This window comes from Podarcis tiliguerta (genome assembly GCF_965153285.1).
Source record: "Podarcis tiliguerta genome assembly, chromosome: 12".
NCBI classification, from domain to species: domain Eukaryota; kingdom Metazoa; phylum Chordata; class Lepidosauria; order Squamata; family Lacertidae; genus Podarcis; species Podarcis tiliguerta.
This window is the reverse complement of record NC_139545.1, coordinates 18,678,736-18,696,070: the sequence shown is the minus strand read 5'-3', so window position 1 is coordinate 18,696,070 and position 17,335 is coordinate 18,678,736. Positions and strand designations below refer to the sequence as shown.

The window sequence follows — 17,335 nt, the reverse complement described above, 5'->3', positions numbered from 1 at the left end:
ACTTGCACAGTCAAAGAATGAAGTAATATTTACTCGATAATTTTGACTCGAGAGGAGGGAAAGCAGAGTTAAATTCATTTTTAGCATGTCGTGCACCCATCAATTGGAGAGTGCTGATTCACTTACACACAGAGTATAATTAAGTAAGTCTTTAATCTGGAATAAGGAGCAATGCATTCAATGACTGTGAAATCATAGCATAATTATGGCTATAAATGTTCATGTGGCTCTCCTTAGCATTTTATAATTCCATAATTGTTAAGAGTCAACGGTTCATAGTGTGAGGTCCTTAACTCTATCCGGCCATTAGCCCTTTCAGACGCTAGGAAAAACCGTCGTAAGTAAAGAAGAATTTACAGAAGACAACCTGGCAGTTTCCCCAGAGTCCACAAGTCTCCTTTCTAAATGTGACTCCTGATACCAGGGGTACCAGGGGCTATTTCATTAGATAACAATGGTATTACATAATTTGAAGGTGAGGCTTACTGTTCAATGACGACATCTCTATTATTCATTGAATCAGTGATCTTTTGAACTTCTTTCTTTCTGCCTAATCTGCTGTTCACTTCTAAAAATTATTTTCTCCTATTCCATTAGTGTTCCGTCCTTCAAGGTGTTTTGGTCATACATTAGGAATTGATGGCACTCTGTGCGTTGCCAGGTGCCACTCAGAACTGAGGCAAGACACTAACATCCCTTTGCACAGCATATGAAGAAAGAGGGAAGCGTGAAAACTTCTTGTTAAAATTCTAGTTTTCTATGCATTGCACTATCTTCGTTGTCCTTTTGCATTACAGAAGCCAGACTGGCCTCCACCAGGAATCAAACATTTAGTGTTGCCAGTAGGGCTGAGCGGTGTCTGGTTTTCAACATCATGATGTCGAACCAGCTGAACATCGTAATATACAGTGGTACCTTGGTTGTCAAACTTAATCCATTCCAGGAGTCCCTTTGGCTCCTGGAACCGTTTGAAAACCAAGGTGCGGTTTCCGATTGGCTGCAGGAGCTGCCTGCCCTCAATTGGAAGCCGTATCAGACATTCGGCCTCCAAAGAACATTTGCAAACCAGAACACTCACTTCCGGGTTTGCGGCGCTTTGGAGTCGATTTGTTCGGGAGCCAAGCCGTTCGACAACCAAGGTACCGCTGTACCGATATATCACAAAGTCTGAAATAAGGATGTAACTGCATAGAGGCAAACAGGGCAATGTTTTGGCAACTGTTACTATTTAAGTAACAGTTAAATTGAGTCTGACCAAACTGCGGGAGGCAGTGGAAGACAGGAGTGCCTGGCGTGCTCTGGTCCATGGGGTCACGAAGAGTCGGTCACGACTAAACGACTAAACAACAACAACAACACACTATTTAAAACTGATGAGTTTCTACTTACCTTTAGTCAGTGGCGTAGCGTAGGTTGTCAGCACCCGGGGCAAGGCAAGTAATTTGCGCCCCCTAACCCGGGGCAAGGCAAGTAATTTGCGCCCCCTCCCCGCTGCACTGTCCCTCCCCCAGATAGTCCCTTGCTCTCTCTCCGCACCGCACCGCACGCCTGGCACCCTCCCCTCCACAGTGGGCGGCGACCTGGCGGCTCGGATCGGATTCGCACAGCCAGCACTGCAGTGAGAGAGAGTGATTGAGCCAGGTAGGGGCAGAGAGCTGCGAGTGCGAGCGCCCCCCCCCCCAGATGTTGCGCCTGGTGCGGCCGGCCCCCCTGCACCCCCCACGCTACGCCACTGCCTTTAGTAGATTAAGACAACTGTTATTTTATAGTACAGAGCAACAGGGGCAGGTGGCATGAGAGAAGTAATGATTGGCTTCACAGTTGCCCCACATCACAATTTTTTGCATAGCACACACACACACATCGTGATTCACGATCGATCGCCATGTCGAAAATTATTCAAGCTGCTTATTGACGATGTATCAATACATCGCCCAGCACTAGTTGCCAGAGCATGGAACACTCCTCCACTGGAGATTTGAACACTACAATCTTCATTGGAGGCCCGTCTTTGGGTTCCCCCTCCACAAGAGGGTGGCAACACAAGAACGGGGACTTTTCCATGGTGGCTCCCCATTTATGGAATGCTTTCCCCCAGGGAGGCTCACCTGGAGCCATTGTTATATATCTTTAGGTGCTAAGCAAAAATATCCCTCTATAACCAGATGTGGTGTTCGTACAGAGCCCCCGGTCGTTTCACAGGCTATTGACCTGTACACTACTGCTTTATTCTTCCGCTGCCACCAACCAGGTTTCTTCTGGTGAAATACTGAGTCTCAGTCAGGTTGTAAGTCAACAACGAAGATTAAAGTTTATTGAAGAACAAACAAGTTTTAAGTATGTTCAGAACGGGTTTCTCAAATGTGCGCCCTTAACCAGATGTGGCACTATCTCACACTGTCACACTCTTTTCTCTCAGTTCTATCCCTGTCTCTCACTCTACTGTCACAACCACTATGTTCAACTGTTAACTGCCTCTGTCTGACTCTCACTCCTCTATCTCTCCATGGTTAAACCCCTGGGCTGAGCCTCAAAACCAGGTAGGCTCCTGGTTTTGGTCAGTCTCCATTAACCATTTCCATCCCCCTGTACAAACATAATCACAAGGAATGGGCAAACGCCACACCAGGCCTTTAACTATCTGTGGCCTTTTAGAAGTAGGTGGGATGTTTTTAATGTATTTCTTTTTCCTCCTGGTTTTGATGTATCTGTGGGGGAAGTGCGTTGTCTGGTTGGTTGGTTGGTTGGTTGGTTGGTTGTAAGTTGCTTTGGGTTGCCCTGGGCGAGATAAAGCGACTAAGAAATACAAAATAAATAATAATTCAGCAGGAATCTTTGCTCTCCACCTTCAGGCATCTCTTGAAGACTTTTTTTATACCTTTAGAGGTTGTGTGTGTGTGTGTGTGTGTGTGTGTGTTTGATTAGCCATTTGCCTTAATGATTATTTCCTTTTTTATTTTTTAAGTTGTGTCTTTGGTGTAATGTTATCGGAAACAAAATTTACAAGGTTAGGTAGTGGAATTGGCACCTTGATAGCAATTAAAAAGCTGGATATCTGGCAGTGAAGTTGGAAATTCAGCTTTTGATGAACCTGATTACATGGATTCAGCTTTCCCAAATTATGCCAACCATTAAATAGCCTCTAGTGCTCTTGTTGTACATGAAATAGAGCCCTTTTATTACACTTATGTGTGTGCTCACAGACCATTACAATTCTAATTATTTCTCCCTGGTAAATGGTAGCCGAATAACAACTCAGTAAACATAGTTGGTTTTTTCCATTGGTAACAATAAAATACTTAATAGTTCATATTGTTCCTGTTTTTCATAAATGCACTTGATACAGTGGTTCATCTTGCTTTGTACAGAGGTTCCATCTTAGATTTTTGTTTCTTTAAATATAGAATGTTAAATATATTATATGCATACATATCAGTAGCGTTTAAAAAGAAGCTTAGGCTGAACTGTGGACCACAGTGGGAGAACAGCATGGATTCCTTTCATGATACAAAATTAACCATGCAAATGTCCCAAGAGCCAGTCTGATGAGCATTGCAATTTGTGAACTCCCACACTGTGTCTTAAAGGACCATGCATGGGGACAAAGGCCCTCTTAGTCACCAGGCAGAGGGCCTTCTCGGTAGTGGCGCCCGCCCTGTGGAACGCCCTCCCATCAGCTGTCAAAGAAATAAACAACTATCTGACATTTAGAAGATATCTGAAGGCAGCCCTGTTTAGGGAAGTTTTTAATAACTGATGTTTTTTTAAATGTATTTTTAATATTTTGTTGGAAGCCTCCCAGAATGGTTGGGGAAACCCAGCCAGATGAGCAGGGTAGAAATAAATTACTACTACTACTACTACTACTACTACTACTACTACTATGTGTGGTTCAGCTGTATTCTACAATTTGGAAGAAGAGTTTGAAGAAGAGTTTGGATTTGATATCCCGCTTTATCACTACCCTAAGGAGTCTCAAAGCGGCTAACATTCTCCTTTCCCTTCCTCCCCCACAACAAACACTCTGTGAGGTGAGTGGGGCTGAGAGACTTCAAAGAAGTGTGACTGGCCCAAGGTCACCCAGCAGCTGCATGTGGAGGAGCGGGGACGCGAACCCGGTTCGCCAGATTACGAGTCCACCGCTCTTAACCACTACACCACACTTGGAGTGAGCAAGGCCTAAGTATTAAGACTTTGTGAGGCCAAGTATTCCACAGTCTTATGCCTCTTTCCCCATGTAACAAGGGCAGTTGCAGGCAGGAATGCCTGGCGTGCTCTGGTCCATGGGGACACGACTAAACAACAACAAGAAGAAGCATCCACAAGTATAGCTCTGTATAGCTTTGTTTGTTCCCTTTGTTTCTGCACCGCAGTTTATTGTGCCAGAGCACCAGTGGCCACCAGCACGGCCACCACGTCTTGATATTCTTAAAAGACCATGATGAAATAAGAGCTACAAGCACTTCATGCAGTAGCAGGGTGATAAAACTTACCACCAAAGAGTGGCAAAAGTGAAGGGGATAACTCCCATTCTATAGCAGAAGGAATATATATAAAAATGCTACAGTCACACCTTGGTTCCCAAACGCCTCTGTTTTGGAACGTTTTGGCTCCCAAACACCGAAAACCCGGAAGTAACTGCTCAGTTTTCAAACGATTTTCGGAAGCCAAACGGCTTCCGATCCTCGTTTTTCATTTTCCCCTCCCCCATTGACTTTGCAGCCAACCCATTGATCCTCAATTTTTGAACTTTTTGTAAGCCGAATGGTCTTCTGGAACGGATTAAGTTCCAAAACCAAGGTTCCACCATACCATGGGTAGGTAAACTAAGGCCCGGATCCGGCCCAATCGCCTCAAAATCCAGCCCGCGGAATTAGTGTGTTTTTACATGAGTAGAATGTGTGGTTTTATTTTAAGTGCATCTCTGGGTTATTTGTGGGGCATGGGAATTCATTCATATATATTTTTCAAAATATAATCTGGCCCCCACAAGGTCTGAAGGACAGTGGACCGGCCCCCTGCTGAAAAAGTTTGCTGACCCCTGCTCTTTACCATTAAGCCTCAAGATAGCCCTTCCTTGGCTTTGCTTCACTGCATAGCAGCCAAGTACAGGCACCCCCAATATTTACGGTGAAAGAGCCCCCAAAGTTTTGTGGTGGCCACACAGGCCTACCACGAGGCGTGCTGATGTCATAGGTGCATGCCAGTTCCACTGGACCCCAGGCCCCCTCAGTCTCAGGGGCAAGGCAGCAGCCCTGCTTCAGCGCATGTCTGCTTCACTGCTTTTCTTGTGTGTGTATGTATTTGCATTTTTATTATGCACAAACAAACTAGGTAAAGCTAAAGGGACCCCTGACCATTAGGTCCAGTCATGACCGACTCCGGGGTTGCGGCGCTCATCTCCCTTTACTGGCCGAGGGAGCTGGCATACAGCTTCCGGGTCATTTGGCCAGAATGGCTAAGCTGCTTCCGGCAAACCAGAGCAGTGCACGGAAATGCTGTTTACCTTCCTTCCGGAGCGGTACCTATTTATCTACTTGCACTTGACGTGCTTTCAAACTGCTAGGTTGGCAGGAGCAGGGACCGAGCAACGGGAGCTCACCCCGTCGCAGGGATTTGAACCGCCGACCTTCTGATCAGCAAGTCCTAGGCTCTGTGGTTTAACCCACAGCGCCACCTGCGCCCCTAACTAACAAACAAACTAAACAAACATAAAAATGTACCAGCATCCCAGGAAGGAGGGACTTCCCTGCTTTCCCTGCTATGAGCACACAGTACAGTGCAATACACTTCTGGAATTGTTCCTCTTTTGATCATTAACCGAGGTGTGTGCCTGGGTGGGTGTGTATGAATGAGAATTTACTAGAATGCACCAGTTTAGGTTCTGAATTGTTGGTTTTGAATTTCTTCCAAATATCTAAGGGTTCCAAGCTGAGATGTCAAGCACAAATCCTTTGTAAACTGATTCAAGATTTATTTATTAATTTGTGTAAATGAAAAACTTACTTTGCTGTTTTTCAAAGCACTCCCCAAAGTAGAATGGATTATCTATTTAAAAATTAAATAAATGAATTGGGGGCATGCATTCTCCCCAAGCCTCCATTTTGATGTTCTTAACCGGTCTCTGTACAGTTTGTATGTGTGTTACCTCTCCTATTAGCTGCTTTCTAACTGGTAATTGGGGACCACATACCATTCTTTTATTATTCCCTTTTCTGAAATTATATCTTCTGTGGTTGTTTGTTTTGCAATTTGCTTCCTAAGAGGGTATTGGATTTAATTGCATGGCTGTGATTGTTACTAGCTGTTCAGTTGCTCAGATACTTCCTGTGGAGATTTGTATGCCAAGGCAGCAATGGTCTCTCTTGTCATCTCCTGCCTTAGACAATGGCTACAAATCTTATAATTGCATCCTTCTAAGTTATGTTTTGCCAGGGACTATTACGGTGGCTTGAAATATTGCCTTCCTAATTGTACTTGTTGGTGGTTTAGCCTTTCTGCCTTTCTTTAAAATTTCAGAAGTGTTCAATATTGTGTTTAGATGGTGACTATCTATGTTCCTAGGGACGCGGGTGGCGCTGTGGGTAAAACCTCAGCACCTAGGACTTGCCGATCGCATGGTCGGCGGTTCGAATCCCCGCGGCGGGGTGAGCTCCCGTTGTTCGGTCCCAGCTCCTGCCCACCTAGCAGTTCGAAAGCACCCTTAAGTGCAAGTAGATAAATAGGGACCGCTTTATAGCGGGAAGGTAAACGGCGTTTCCGTGTGCTGCTCCGGTGCCGGTTTGCTGGAGCAGCTTCGTCACGCTGGCCACGTGACCCGGAAGTGTCTGCGGACAGCGCTGGCTCCCAGCCTCTAGAGTGAGATGAGCGCACAACCCTATAGTCTGTCAAGACTGGCCCGTACGGGCAGGGGCACCTTTACCTTTTATCTATGTTCCTATTGCCACACTTCTTAATGATGCAATATATGCAGTGCTTTTTTTTCTTAAAAAATGTTTAGGGGTACTCTCATTTTCCTACTCATATTGAAATACTGCCCCTCAATGAGGCCAAACTTAGATTCACAAAATGTTTAGGGGTATGTGCATCCCCCCAGAAAAAAAGCACTGAATATATGTCTCAAATATATTATCTGGTCCTCTTTTGTTTTAGCGCATTCGTCTCATTTGGTTCTATTGTTCCCTTTAACAATATGATCTGCTCTCATGCCTGCATAGATTATCTTCATTCAAGTGACTTCTGATGATGTTCTTTAATAGAACAAAACATTCCGATTTAGTTGTCTTAATCACTTTAGCAGTGATACCTTTAACTAGGGATGTAATAAGTAAAAACATTCTTAGTGATTTTCCCCAATCCCTTAATGTTCTTTCTCTGTTTGCATTTTTCAGTCATGGAGTTACTACATAACAATGTTTTCTCCTTTAATACATACACACAAATTTTATATTTATGTCATATTCTATGTTTCCACAAAATGCAATTGGTTGCCTTAGCAGGATAGAGCTATAGGTAGCAGCTTTGTTCAGTTTTAACTCGGAGTTGGTATTTTAGGCTGCATTTCTGTACTTCCTTACCTGCAAGTAAGCCTCCTCGAATTCTGAAGATATGTGTAAGAGCTATATAGCAACTAGATGAGTGTTTGTGGTTGTATTCATGCATGTATTTACACACAAACACATGTATGTGTGTGTGCTAGTTTGCAGAAGAGTGTGTTTCCATCATGTTATGTTCTTCAAGCCCCATGTTGGCCAAAAGATTGCTGCATTGCAGGGCATGGGGAAGATAACCCTCATGGTCCCTTCCAACTTTATGATTCAAGGACACAAATGTCGGTTGCCATCTGCGGAAGTGGCAACCATTTTGTGAGACAATGCTCCCTGGAAAAAAATACGGCCTAGAACTTTTATAGTGACTCACAGAACTTGTAATATTTTTTTCAGTTTACCACCTGTGTTTTCAAGTACAAATTACTCTTTTACCCATTTGCCTCTATATAACCTTGCCAATATTTTGCCCATCTCTGCAACTTCCTTGCTGGCCCCAGTTGCCAACGTTGGCTCTTTTCTAGTACATTCTTCATATATCATTTTATGATTGGCTGGCTTTAGCCAACCCTGTCTGTGGCTGGGAGTGCTTTTCGTTTTCTTTAGGGATTTTTGAATTTTCTTTAGGGTTTTTGAAATGCATGGTTAAGAAAACAACACTTTCTCTACAGTGAGGGATTTTTAAAAATAAAACAACAACGACAGCATAAAAGCACTGTTTTTATCCTATCAGGATAGCTCCTCACTTTGTGTTAAGACAGACCATTCAGGAAGATACAGATTCAAGTGTAGAAATGTTTTGTTCAGAGAAGTATATGGCTCCTTGGTCGTGAATTTATGGGTTTATATAGTATTGTGGATTGTTGCTAAATGTAGCAGATGGTGATTAATGGCTTCCCTGTGCATGTTCCTCAGCCAGCTTCTGCTGTTTATAATATAACTGATTTGGAAAGACTATAGGGGTAATTCAGAATCTCTGATGCTTGGATATTAAAGGCTTAAAGGTTTGATGCCTTTGAAATGTTGTTTTTCAGTGAGGAGAACTATGACTTTGGTAAACTTTTTAAAGACTTTATAGAAAGCTTTCTTTAAAAGGTTATTGTCACGATTTTAGCTTAGGACATATTCTTGAGATATTCCTGAATTATGGAAACGGAAAATCATCAAATGAGATGAATTCATAAGATTCTGGGTCTTACGAATCTTTTGCAAGGAAGTCTTGCAATGAGCTTCAAGATCTCCATATACTTTTCCTTTTTTTATTCCCCCCCCCCCCCAAAAAAAAAGTACGCCTAAGAGATGAAACTGGGGAACAAGAATGGATAAATTATTGTTCTCGGTATGACAACAGTTTTACCCCTGTTTCGTTATGTAATGCTTAATGTATGAATGCAAGAATCAAATCATAAAAACTCTGTTTAAAAGTGAATTTACTCCTCACAGAGCTACAGAAATATTTTGCTTCATTGTTGAAAATTTGCAAACGCACATTGTAAATGCACCCTTAGTTTCTTCAGCATTCAACTTGCTATTTTCAGTATCCTTTTCAAGGCTGTTTTCTCTTACTATCAAGTTCAGGAAAGTCATTGCCAAAATTTGCATTTCACTTAAGATCCCCACTAGAAACCTCTCATTGCTTAGAGATATCTTATGGACTAGCACTATACATTTTGTTAATCAAAATCAGTTTTCATTGCTTCAATTTGTCTGCAGGGGTATTCATCCTTCCACATTTCCTCAATCTAAAAATATTTAGAACTGTTCCACCCCATCACCTCCTTTACCATCATCATTATTAGCGACAGGGATAAGGCACAGTCGATTTTTGTTTGGCTTGATTGCTTTGATAAGTTCCAGATTATGAAATTAGAAGGAAGAGAAGAGTAGTTTTTTAACATTAAATAAACATTTTTGCACAACCTTTTCTACAATCATTTTCTTTCTTTTTGTCCCCAAGACCTCTCGCCCATAAGATATGAGATGGCACCATGTGATTCATTCAGCAAGATCTCTTTCTACCTCTTTGTCAGAAAAAAGCAGCACCCTATGAGGATATCATCAGATAGGAGGCTACCTGGCAACCTTCCAAGGCTTCTCACCAAAACATCAAAGCTACGATAAGTTGGCAGGTTCTTCAGATTTCTTTTATTACACACTGTGTCTCTGAATTTCCTCAACCCCAACCCTAATTTTTGAAAAGAATATTTAGATGGCATAGCAGCTACTTCCCAAAACTCAGAACTCAGGGGGGTTTTTTAACATGAGAACCAACAGTTTGAATTCAGCCCCACATGCATACATCACTGTTAATTTTATTTATGTTGTTATTTGTCATATTTGTAAAAATATTTTAGAGCTCAGCTGAGCCAGAGCTTTGACGGAGATGAATTTTCAGCTCAAAATGGTCGAGAGGGAGTCATATGGGGAAGTCGTAAAAGTGTTTTCACACAATTGCTCTCCCTCACTTTTTCCACTGCCATCGCTACCTGGTGGAAAAACAATTGTGCTCCTAATTGGTGCATGGCATTGTCATGAAGGCAGATCTGAGTTAAGGGTAAACACAGTGCTTCCTGCTCCTCTGGTGTCTTCTGAGTAGAACTGTAGTGAGAAGTGTGAATGGCACCAATGGTAAATGTATGCTTGTACAGTGGTGCCCCGCAAGACGAATGCCTTGCAAGACGGAAAACCCGCTAGACGAAAGGGTTTTCCGTTTTGGAGGTGCTTCGCAGGACGAATTTGCTATGGGCTTGCTTCGCAAGACGAAAATGCCTTGCGATTCCTGGGTTTTTTCCCCCGTGCCCCCTTTTTCCCCAGCCCCTAAGCCGCTTAACAGCTGATCGCTAAGCCGCTTAACAGCTGATCTAAGGCGCTTATCAGCTGATCTAAACCGCTAATAGCCTTTTAGCAGCTAATCCGCTAATCCCTTAAGCCTTTAATAGCCGCTAATAGCCTTTTAGCAGCTAATCCGCTAATCCCTTAAGCCTTTAATAGCCGCTAAACCGCTAATAGCGCTAATAGCGCTAATCCGCTAATGGGCTTGCTTCGCAAGACGAAAAAAACCGCAAGACAAAGAGACTCGCAGAACGGATTCTTTTCATCTTGCGTGGCACCACTGTACTTGATCTCAGCCCCCATACCCCAACCGCTGAAAAGAGTCCCCAGCTTTTTAGTCTTAGTCATAGTGGTGACATTTCCCCTATGAAGAAAGGTTGCAACATTTGGGCCTTTCTAGTTCTTTCAACTCTGGCTCCGGCCTGGTGGAACGCTCTGCCTCATGAGACCAGGGCCCTGCAGGATCTGATTTCTTTCCACAGGGCCTGTAAGACAGAGTTGTTCCGCCTGGCCTTTGGCTTGGAGCCAATTTGATTCCCTCCCTCTCTTTCTTTTTTCTTTTCCTTCTCCTGCAATGAGGCTACATGTTAATATTTTAATGTTTGAATATTTTAATGTTGTATTTCAATTTTGTTTTTAAGTTGTAATCATTCAACTTGTTTTTATTATTGCTTGTAAGCCGCCCGAGCCCGGCCTTGTCTGGGGAGGGCGGGGTATAAATACAAATTATTATTATTATTATTATTATTATTATTATTATTATTCGTTTACCAATAATGCAATTAAGGAGGGGCATGACACAGGGCACAAGGAGAAGGGGATGACAGAGGATGAGATGGTTGGACAGTGTTCTCAAAGCTACCAGCATGAGTTTGACCAAACTGTGGGAGGCAGTGGAAGACAGGAGTGCCTGGCGTGCTCTGGTCCATGGGGTCACGAAGAGTCGGACACAACTAAATGACTAAACAAGATGGTTTATCAGAAAAAATAAAGAATAAATCAAAACAGGAATTTGTTTCTAAATGGGAGGTTTTCAAAGAATATCTGAAAAATAAATATAGTAGTTTAAATTCTGTTGCAGCATTTGAGGAACTTCAGTAATAGTTGTAAGGTAGATATAAGAAATTAGATTTAATGAGAATAAGTTTAATTATAAAAAAAATGTGTATTGGCAATAAGTAATATGAATTTGAAGTATGGAATAGACGGGAGGTTGGGTCTTTAGTGTTAAGACCAATAGATGTTTTATTGTTTGCTAAGAATATTATGTGTCTATGGTTATTTTTGTAATTTGTGTATAATTTGGTATTTGTGTTTTTTTGTTTGTTAGTCCTTCTTGTTGTATAAATAAAAAACTTAAATAAATAAATAAATGACTAAACAACAACATGACACAGGTGTATACAATTTTGCACGATGTGGAGGAAGTGGATAGAAACACACACACCCCCCCACATACCCCATAATACTAGAACTCAGAGCCATCCAACGAATCTGAATGCTGCAGAATTCAGGTTCGGCAAAAGTAAGTACGGCTTCACACAGTGCATAGTTTAACTATGCCATGCTCTCCCACAAAATGTAGTAATGGCCACCAACTTTAAAACAGAATTAGACAAATTTGCAGAGAATAAGGATATTGTTGGCTGTGTTCCACCTCTGATGTTCCACCTCTGAATATCAGATGCTGGGAATCACAAGTGGGGAGACCACTGTTGTGGCCAGGTCTTGCTTAAAGGCGTCTGGTTGGCTACTATAAGAATAGGATTCTGGATCCTGAGCCATCCGGCTTTTTCCTATCTTCTTATGTTGGGTGGTCTGTTTTGGCTGAGCCCTAGCAAGTATCTCAACATCCCTCCAAGGAGCTCAGGGCTGCTTCCTTGTGATTTTCCTATCTTAGAAAAACCATGTGACATAGGTTGGGATAAACCAAGATCTATCACATTTATATCCAGTACTATCTGATACAGTGGTACCTCGGTTTAAGAACAGCCCTGTTTATGAACTATTCGGTTTATGAATTCCACAAAACCAGAAGTAGTGTCCCAGTTTGTGAACTTTACCTTGATCTAAAGAATGGAAGCCGAATGGTGGAAGGGCACCAGCTGCGGGAGGCCTCATTAGGGAAAGCACGCCTCGGTTTAAGAACGGACTTCCAGAACAGATTAAGTTCGTAAACCAAGGTACCACTGTATTCCATAAAAGCTCTCATGCAGTTGTTCCAAACTAGTACTAGGATTCAGTATGCAGAAAGCAGAACTAAACCCATTCAGTACCGAGATTTGTTTAAGCCCTATTGATGAGATTCTGAAATTTCTGCACCCAAATTCAGATGGACAATCACTAATGTGACCCCATCTGTGTCTGTGTGATAACCTACATCTATGGATTTATAGCCACAACATGTACTTTGTGAAATTTTGAGACAGTGATTACACCACTGAAATGCCCACATGGAACCTTCAGTATTGGAATGAGTTGAGTCCCTCAAGGCAATGGCTTTCTGAAGTATAGAGTCATTCTTTTGACATCTAGTTGACTTTAGCACATCAATGGACTTATGGGAGGAAACAATGGAAGCTCAAGAATTGGGGCCAAACTACATGTGATTTGGAACTCCATGTTCTGACGTCTTGGGAAGATTTGTCTTTTTGCCCAAGCTTTCTCCAACCCATAAGATTGGTCAATTTTTTTTACATGTTTTCTCTGAATTTTTGTTTTATTTGCTTTTATATTGCTTGTTTACTGGTTTTAGGTTATAGGGGTTTGGTTTTTTTTTAGTGTTTTAATGATATTCTGTTTGTTTGTTTGTTTGTTTGTTTGACTGTACACCATTTAGAGATTTTTGAAACATTAAGCACTAATTAAATGCCTAAATAAATAAATGTTACATTTCCTTGATTTTTTTTTAATTAAAAAGAAAAGCAGTCAGGCGCCAAAACACACACACAAAACTCATGGTTTTTCTGTTGAGGTGCTTCCACAAAACTAAGTTGTGCATGGTTGGTATTTATTTAAAAATGGCCTTCTATTAACTTATATTGTAGCAGGGATTTCAGAATAGAAATGCTCTACCTTGCAACACCTTCATGGGGGGGGGGGGGAATCAAATTGCTAATACCTCCATATTATATAGCATTTTAGGTGTGCAAGTTGGGTTTGTTCCATTTCTCTTCTTCTATCACTGCTCTTTAAGTTGGGTAATTATTGTTCCCATTTTACAGATGGGAAGCAAAGACTAAAATGTTGGGAGTTGCCAAAATTCACAATATCTATAGCTAAATTCTTAGAGATTTCTCATTTGCTTGTCCCTCACTTTATATCCAGTATACTGCACCCAGTCCTTAATTAAGAGAACAGATGATATGTAAATTATCCCCAAATTTAGGAATCAAAATTGAAGATGATTCACACAGCTTACATTCTAGGAATTCAATTAGCAGTAACTTCCCTTTGTGTATAAAATAAGAATAATTTATATGTAAATATAGCTTGGAAGGTGGGCAAATCTCTCAGCTTCTGCATAAAAGAAAATGTCTGTATATAAAGAACCTGCTTTGATTTATAAAACTGGACTGTAGTTCATACTTAAAGGACAATAAAGCAATTGTGTCACAAAATATTGTATGTTAACATTTCACTGTCTGCTCTCCTGTTCTGTTCAAATTTAATTAAGGGGAGACCATTTGAATATTTTCATTTTTCTTCAGAGAGTTCAAAGACAAAAATTCATTCATTTGTTTTCATTGTTACACTTAGATACTGTAAAATTGTAGAGAGCTTTTTAATTATTACAGTGGAGTGTATTCCATCATTTCTGTTATAGTGCTAGGGATAATTTAAAATAAAATATATTATTGTTTAAGATCTTTTATTTCCAGTGTCCCTGCCACAAACATGTAGCAAAATTCCTTTTCATGCAAGTAGATTGAAATATTCCAAAGGAAAAGGAAACTGGGCAAGAAAGCTTGTATTTGTGCCATGAAATCCAGCAATATTTTGGTTTGCCTTGAAAAGGAGTGTGTTCTTCTTGTGAGAATGTGTCCTCCTTTAAATAGTTTTATTTGAATTGAAAGCTATACGGAATACTTTGTTGCAAGGCCATTAACCACAAAAATGCTTGCCTAATTTGTTACTGCTGCTGGAGACCCACTGTAAATCTTATTAATGTGTCTGCTACTGTAAAAGGAAGAAAGTAATTAAGTTTTATTACTATTGTTCTAGAAAACCTCTGTTTTTTTAAAAAAGAAAAGGGGGAAAAACAATGTCCCTCAAGAATGGTAATATTAGATGGGATGACGTCTGTACTCCGAAGGAAATACATATGAAACTCACGTTGGCACTGTGCGTTAATAAAATAATAGACTATCCCATTGAATTTTTCAATTAAGACTATATTCTTATTCATCAGGGATGGGGAACCTAGAACTCTTTAGGTGTGTTGGACTCCCATCATGCCTGAACACTGCAGATGATGGGAGTTGGAATACAGCAACGTACCTGGGAATAAGTCCTACTGAACCTCATTGGGGCTTACTCCTGAGTAGACATGCCAAGGATTGCACCGTAAATTGCATTTGTGCCTTGTTGAAATGAGTCTGTCTTTTCTAGTCTGATTGGTGGTTGTTGTTCTTTTGTTTTGATTTTCCAGGAATGTTCTTTCGAAAAGAACACCGGCCATGAGGACGCCCGCGCATTAACACATTTCTGAGCAACGTCGCCGAAGAGGATGAGATTGGAGTTTTGTGCCTGAGAGCCTTTGCCACCACTGTTGGGTAAATGAGAAGTGGTTGTGTGATTATGCTGACATCCCAGCATGCATCTGGTAGACCTGTGGTTAACTCGCTCCCTCTCCATGTGTCTGCTCTTACAAAGCTTTGTCCTCATGATACTGTGTTTTCATTCTGCCAGTATGTGCCCCAAAGGTTGCCTTTGCTCGCATTCTGGAGGTTTGAATGTCAGCTGCAGCAATGCAAACCTCAAGGAAATACCCCGAGACCTGCCTCCTGAAACTGTCCTCCTTTACCTGGACTCCAATCAGATCACCTCCATCCCCAACGAAATCTTCAAGGACTTGCACCAGTTGAAAGTCCTCAACTTGTCCAAAAACATTATCGAATTCATAGACGAACACTCCTTCAAAGGGGTGGCCGAAACCTTGCAGATGTTGGACTTGTCGGACAACCGGATTAAAAGTGTCCACAAAAATGCGTTCAACAACTTAAAGGCCAGGGCTAGGATCGCAAACAATCCCTGGCACTGTGATTGTACTCTGCAGCAGGTCTTGAGGAGCATGGCCTCCAACCACGAAACGGCCAACAGCATCATCTGTAAGACTTCGGAAATCGACGAACACGCCGGGAGGCCGTTCCTCAATGCTGCTGACGCCGACCTCTGCAACCTCCCTAAAAAGACTACTGATTATGCTATGCTGGTCACCATGTTTGGCTGGTTCACCATGGTGATATCCTACGTCGTTTACTACGTGCGGCAAAATCAAGAGGATGCTCGCAGGCACCTCGAGTACTTGAAATCCCTGCCAAGCAGGCAAAAGAAACCAGAGGAAGCAGATGACATAAGCACTGTCGTATAGTGCCCCGGGTTCAGTGATTGACTACGAGGTGGAAATAGCACGGACGCCAGGTGTTTACTTCTAACATTCGTTGTAAACCTGTAAGACTCCCCCCCCCCCCAATTAAGCTGAATTATACCACTGTCAAAACTTTCTAACAAAACGATTTCTGTTTGGGGTGATAACAGTACACCTTTATTGTTTCTCTGGTGGTATTCTCAACCAAGTAAAACTAATATGTAAACATTAGTTTAGACCCATTCCACTCTTTAATAATGAAATTTATTTTTTTAATTTAAAACCAAATAAAAGCTTAACTTTGAACCATGTAAATGCAGGCTAATTTATTGAACCAAGGTCTGCCTGATGTGTGCGTGTGTGCGTGTTAATATGAGAGAGGGTGGAGGAGTCTAGAATGGCTGTGGTATATGATTTATTTTATTTATAAGAATATTTGTAAAACACTAACTCATACAAAATATCAAGGCGGTGTGCAATTAATAGGGTGATTTTCATCCTGAAAAATCCTGCCACTGTTCAGCATTATCTTATAAAAAAAATTATTTGTACAATTTCACAGAATTGGGCAAAATCTGTAATGATAAGAACAGATTGTGACTGCTTAGTGCTATGAGTGTGTGTGTGAGAGAGAGAGAGAGAGAGTGCCAGTCTTTCTGTAATCTTTCGCCTCTCTCCCATCCCTCTCCAATTGGCATTAAGCTTTAACTTAAAGTATCAAGGGAAACCGATCATGTTGCTGAGAAGAGGGAAGGAAATCCAATAACTAGCTGTTCTTTCAAACCTCCCCAGAGAATCTTGCAGCATCAGAGGGTTTAAAACACACACACACTCAGAGAGAGCGAGAGAGAGAGCAAGAAGGCTTTCTTCTGTGTAGAGATTAGAAATTGATGAATTTGTCAATTTCACTTTGTCTCCGATTCTCATTTTTTCCATTCTTTAGTTCTGCACATTCCCACAACAGTTTGCAGTTTATTTGTGTTGTTTTCAAAGGCCTCGTGAAAATCCATCAGTTATTTTAGTGCAAATTTATCCAAATATACACATTATTATATGCATTTTTTTCCTAATATGCAAAATTTCCATTTCATTTTTTCCAAAGTGCATTTTTGTATGTTATTTGCACTAATATATACATATCTTTCTGCACACTACCCTAGTATCTCTGTTTTTGTACATATTGCTTGACTGAAGAACTGCATTGCAAGATTGGGAGAAGTGGGGATTTCAAAGGATGACTGTGTTTTTATAATATTTTGGAAAGGGCAAATTTGACAAGTTTGCCTTTAAATGAGTACTGAATTGAATAAGAGGGGCATTTTCTTAATCTACAGGAAGATTGGCACACACATGACCCCATTCGGCA

General features: G+C 41.4%; 1 protein-coding gene across 6 annotated transcripts in view; it reads left to right on the top strand.

Annotated features, from left to right (window-relative positions):
* LRRC3B (leucine rich repeat containing 3B) overlaps positions 1–16,284 on the top strand; it is a 68,100-nt gene extending 51,816 nt beyond the window's left edge. For 3 of the 6 annotated variants that reach the window (XM_083405184.1, XM_083405188.1, XM_083405185.1), the window contains exons 2-3: positions 9,505–9,676; positions 15,031–16,284. In XM_083405184.1, coding sequence (XP_083261310.1) covers positions 15,196–15,972 — 777 coding nt within the window. In that variant the 5' untranslated portion in view covers positions 9,505–9,676; positions 15,031–15,195 and the 3' untranslated portion in view covers positions 15,973–16,284. The remainder of the gene's footprint in view (positions 1–9,504; positions 9,677–15,030) is intronic. The other 3 variants (XM_083405187.1, XM_083405189.1, XM_083405186.1) reach the window with 2 other exon arrangements.
* Positions 16,285–17,335: the final 1,051 nt, after the last annotated feature.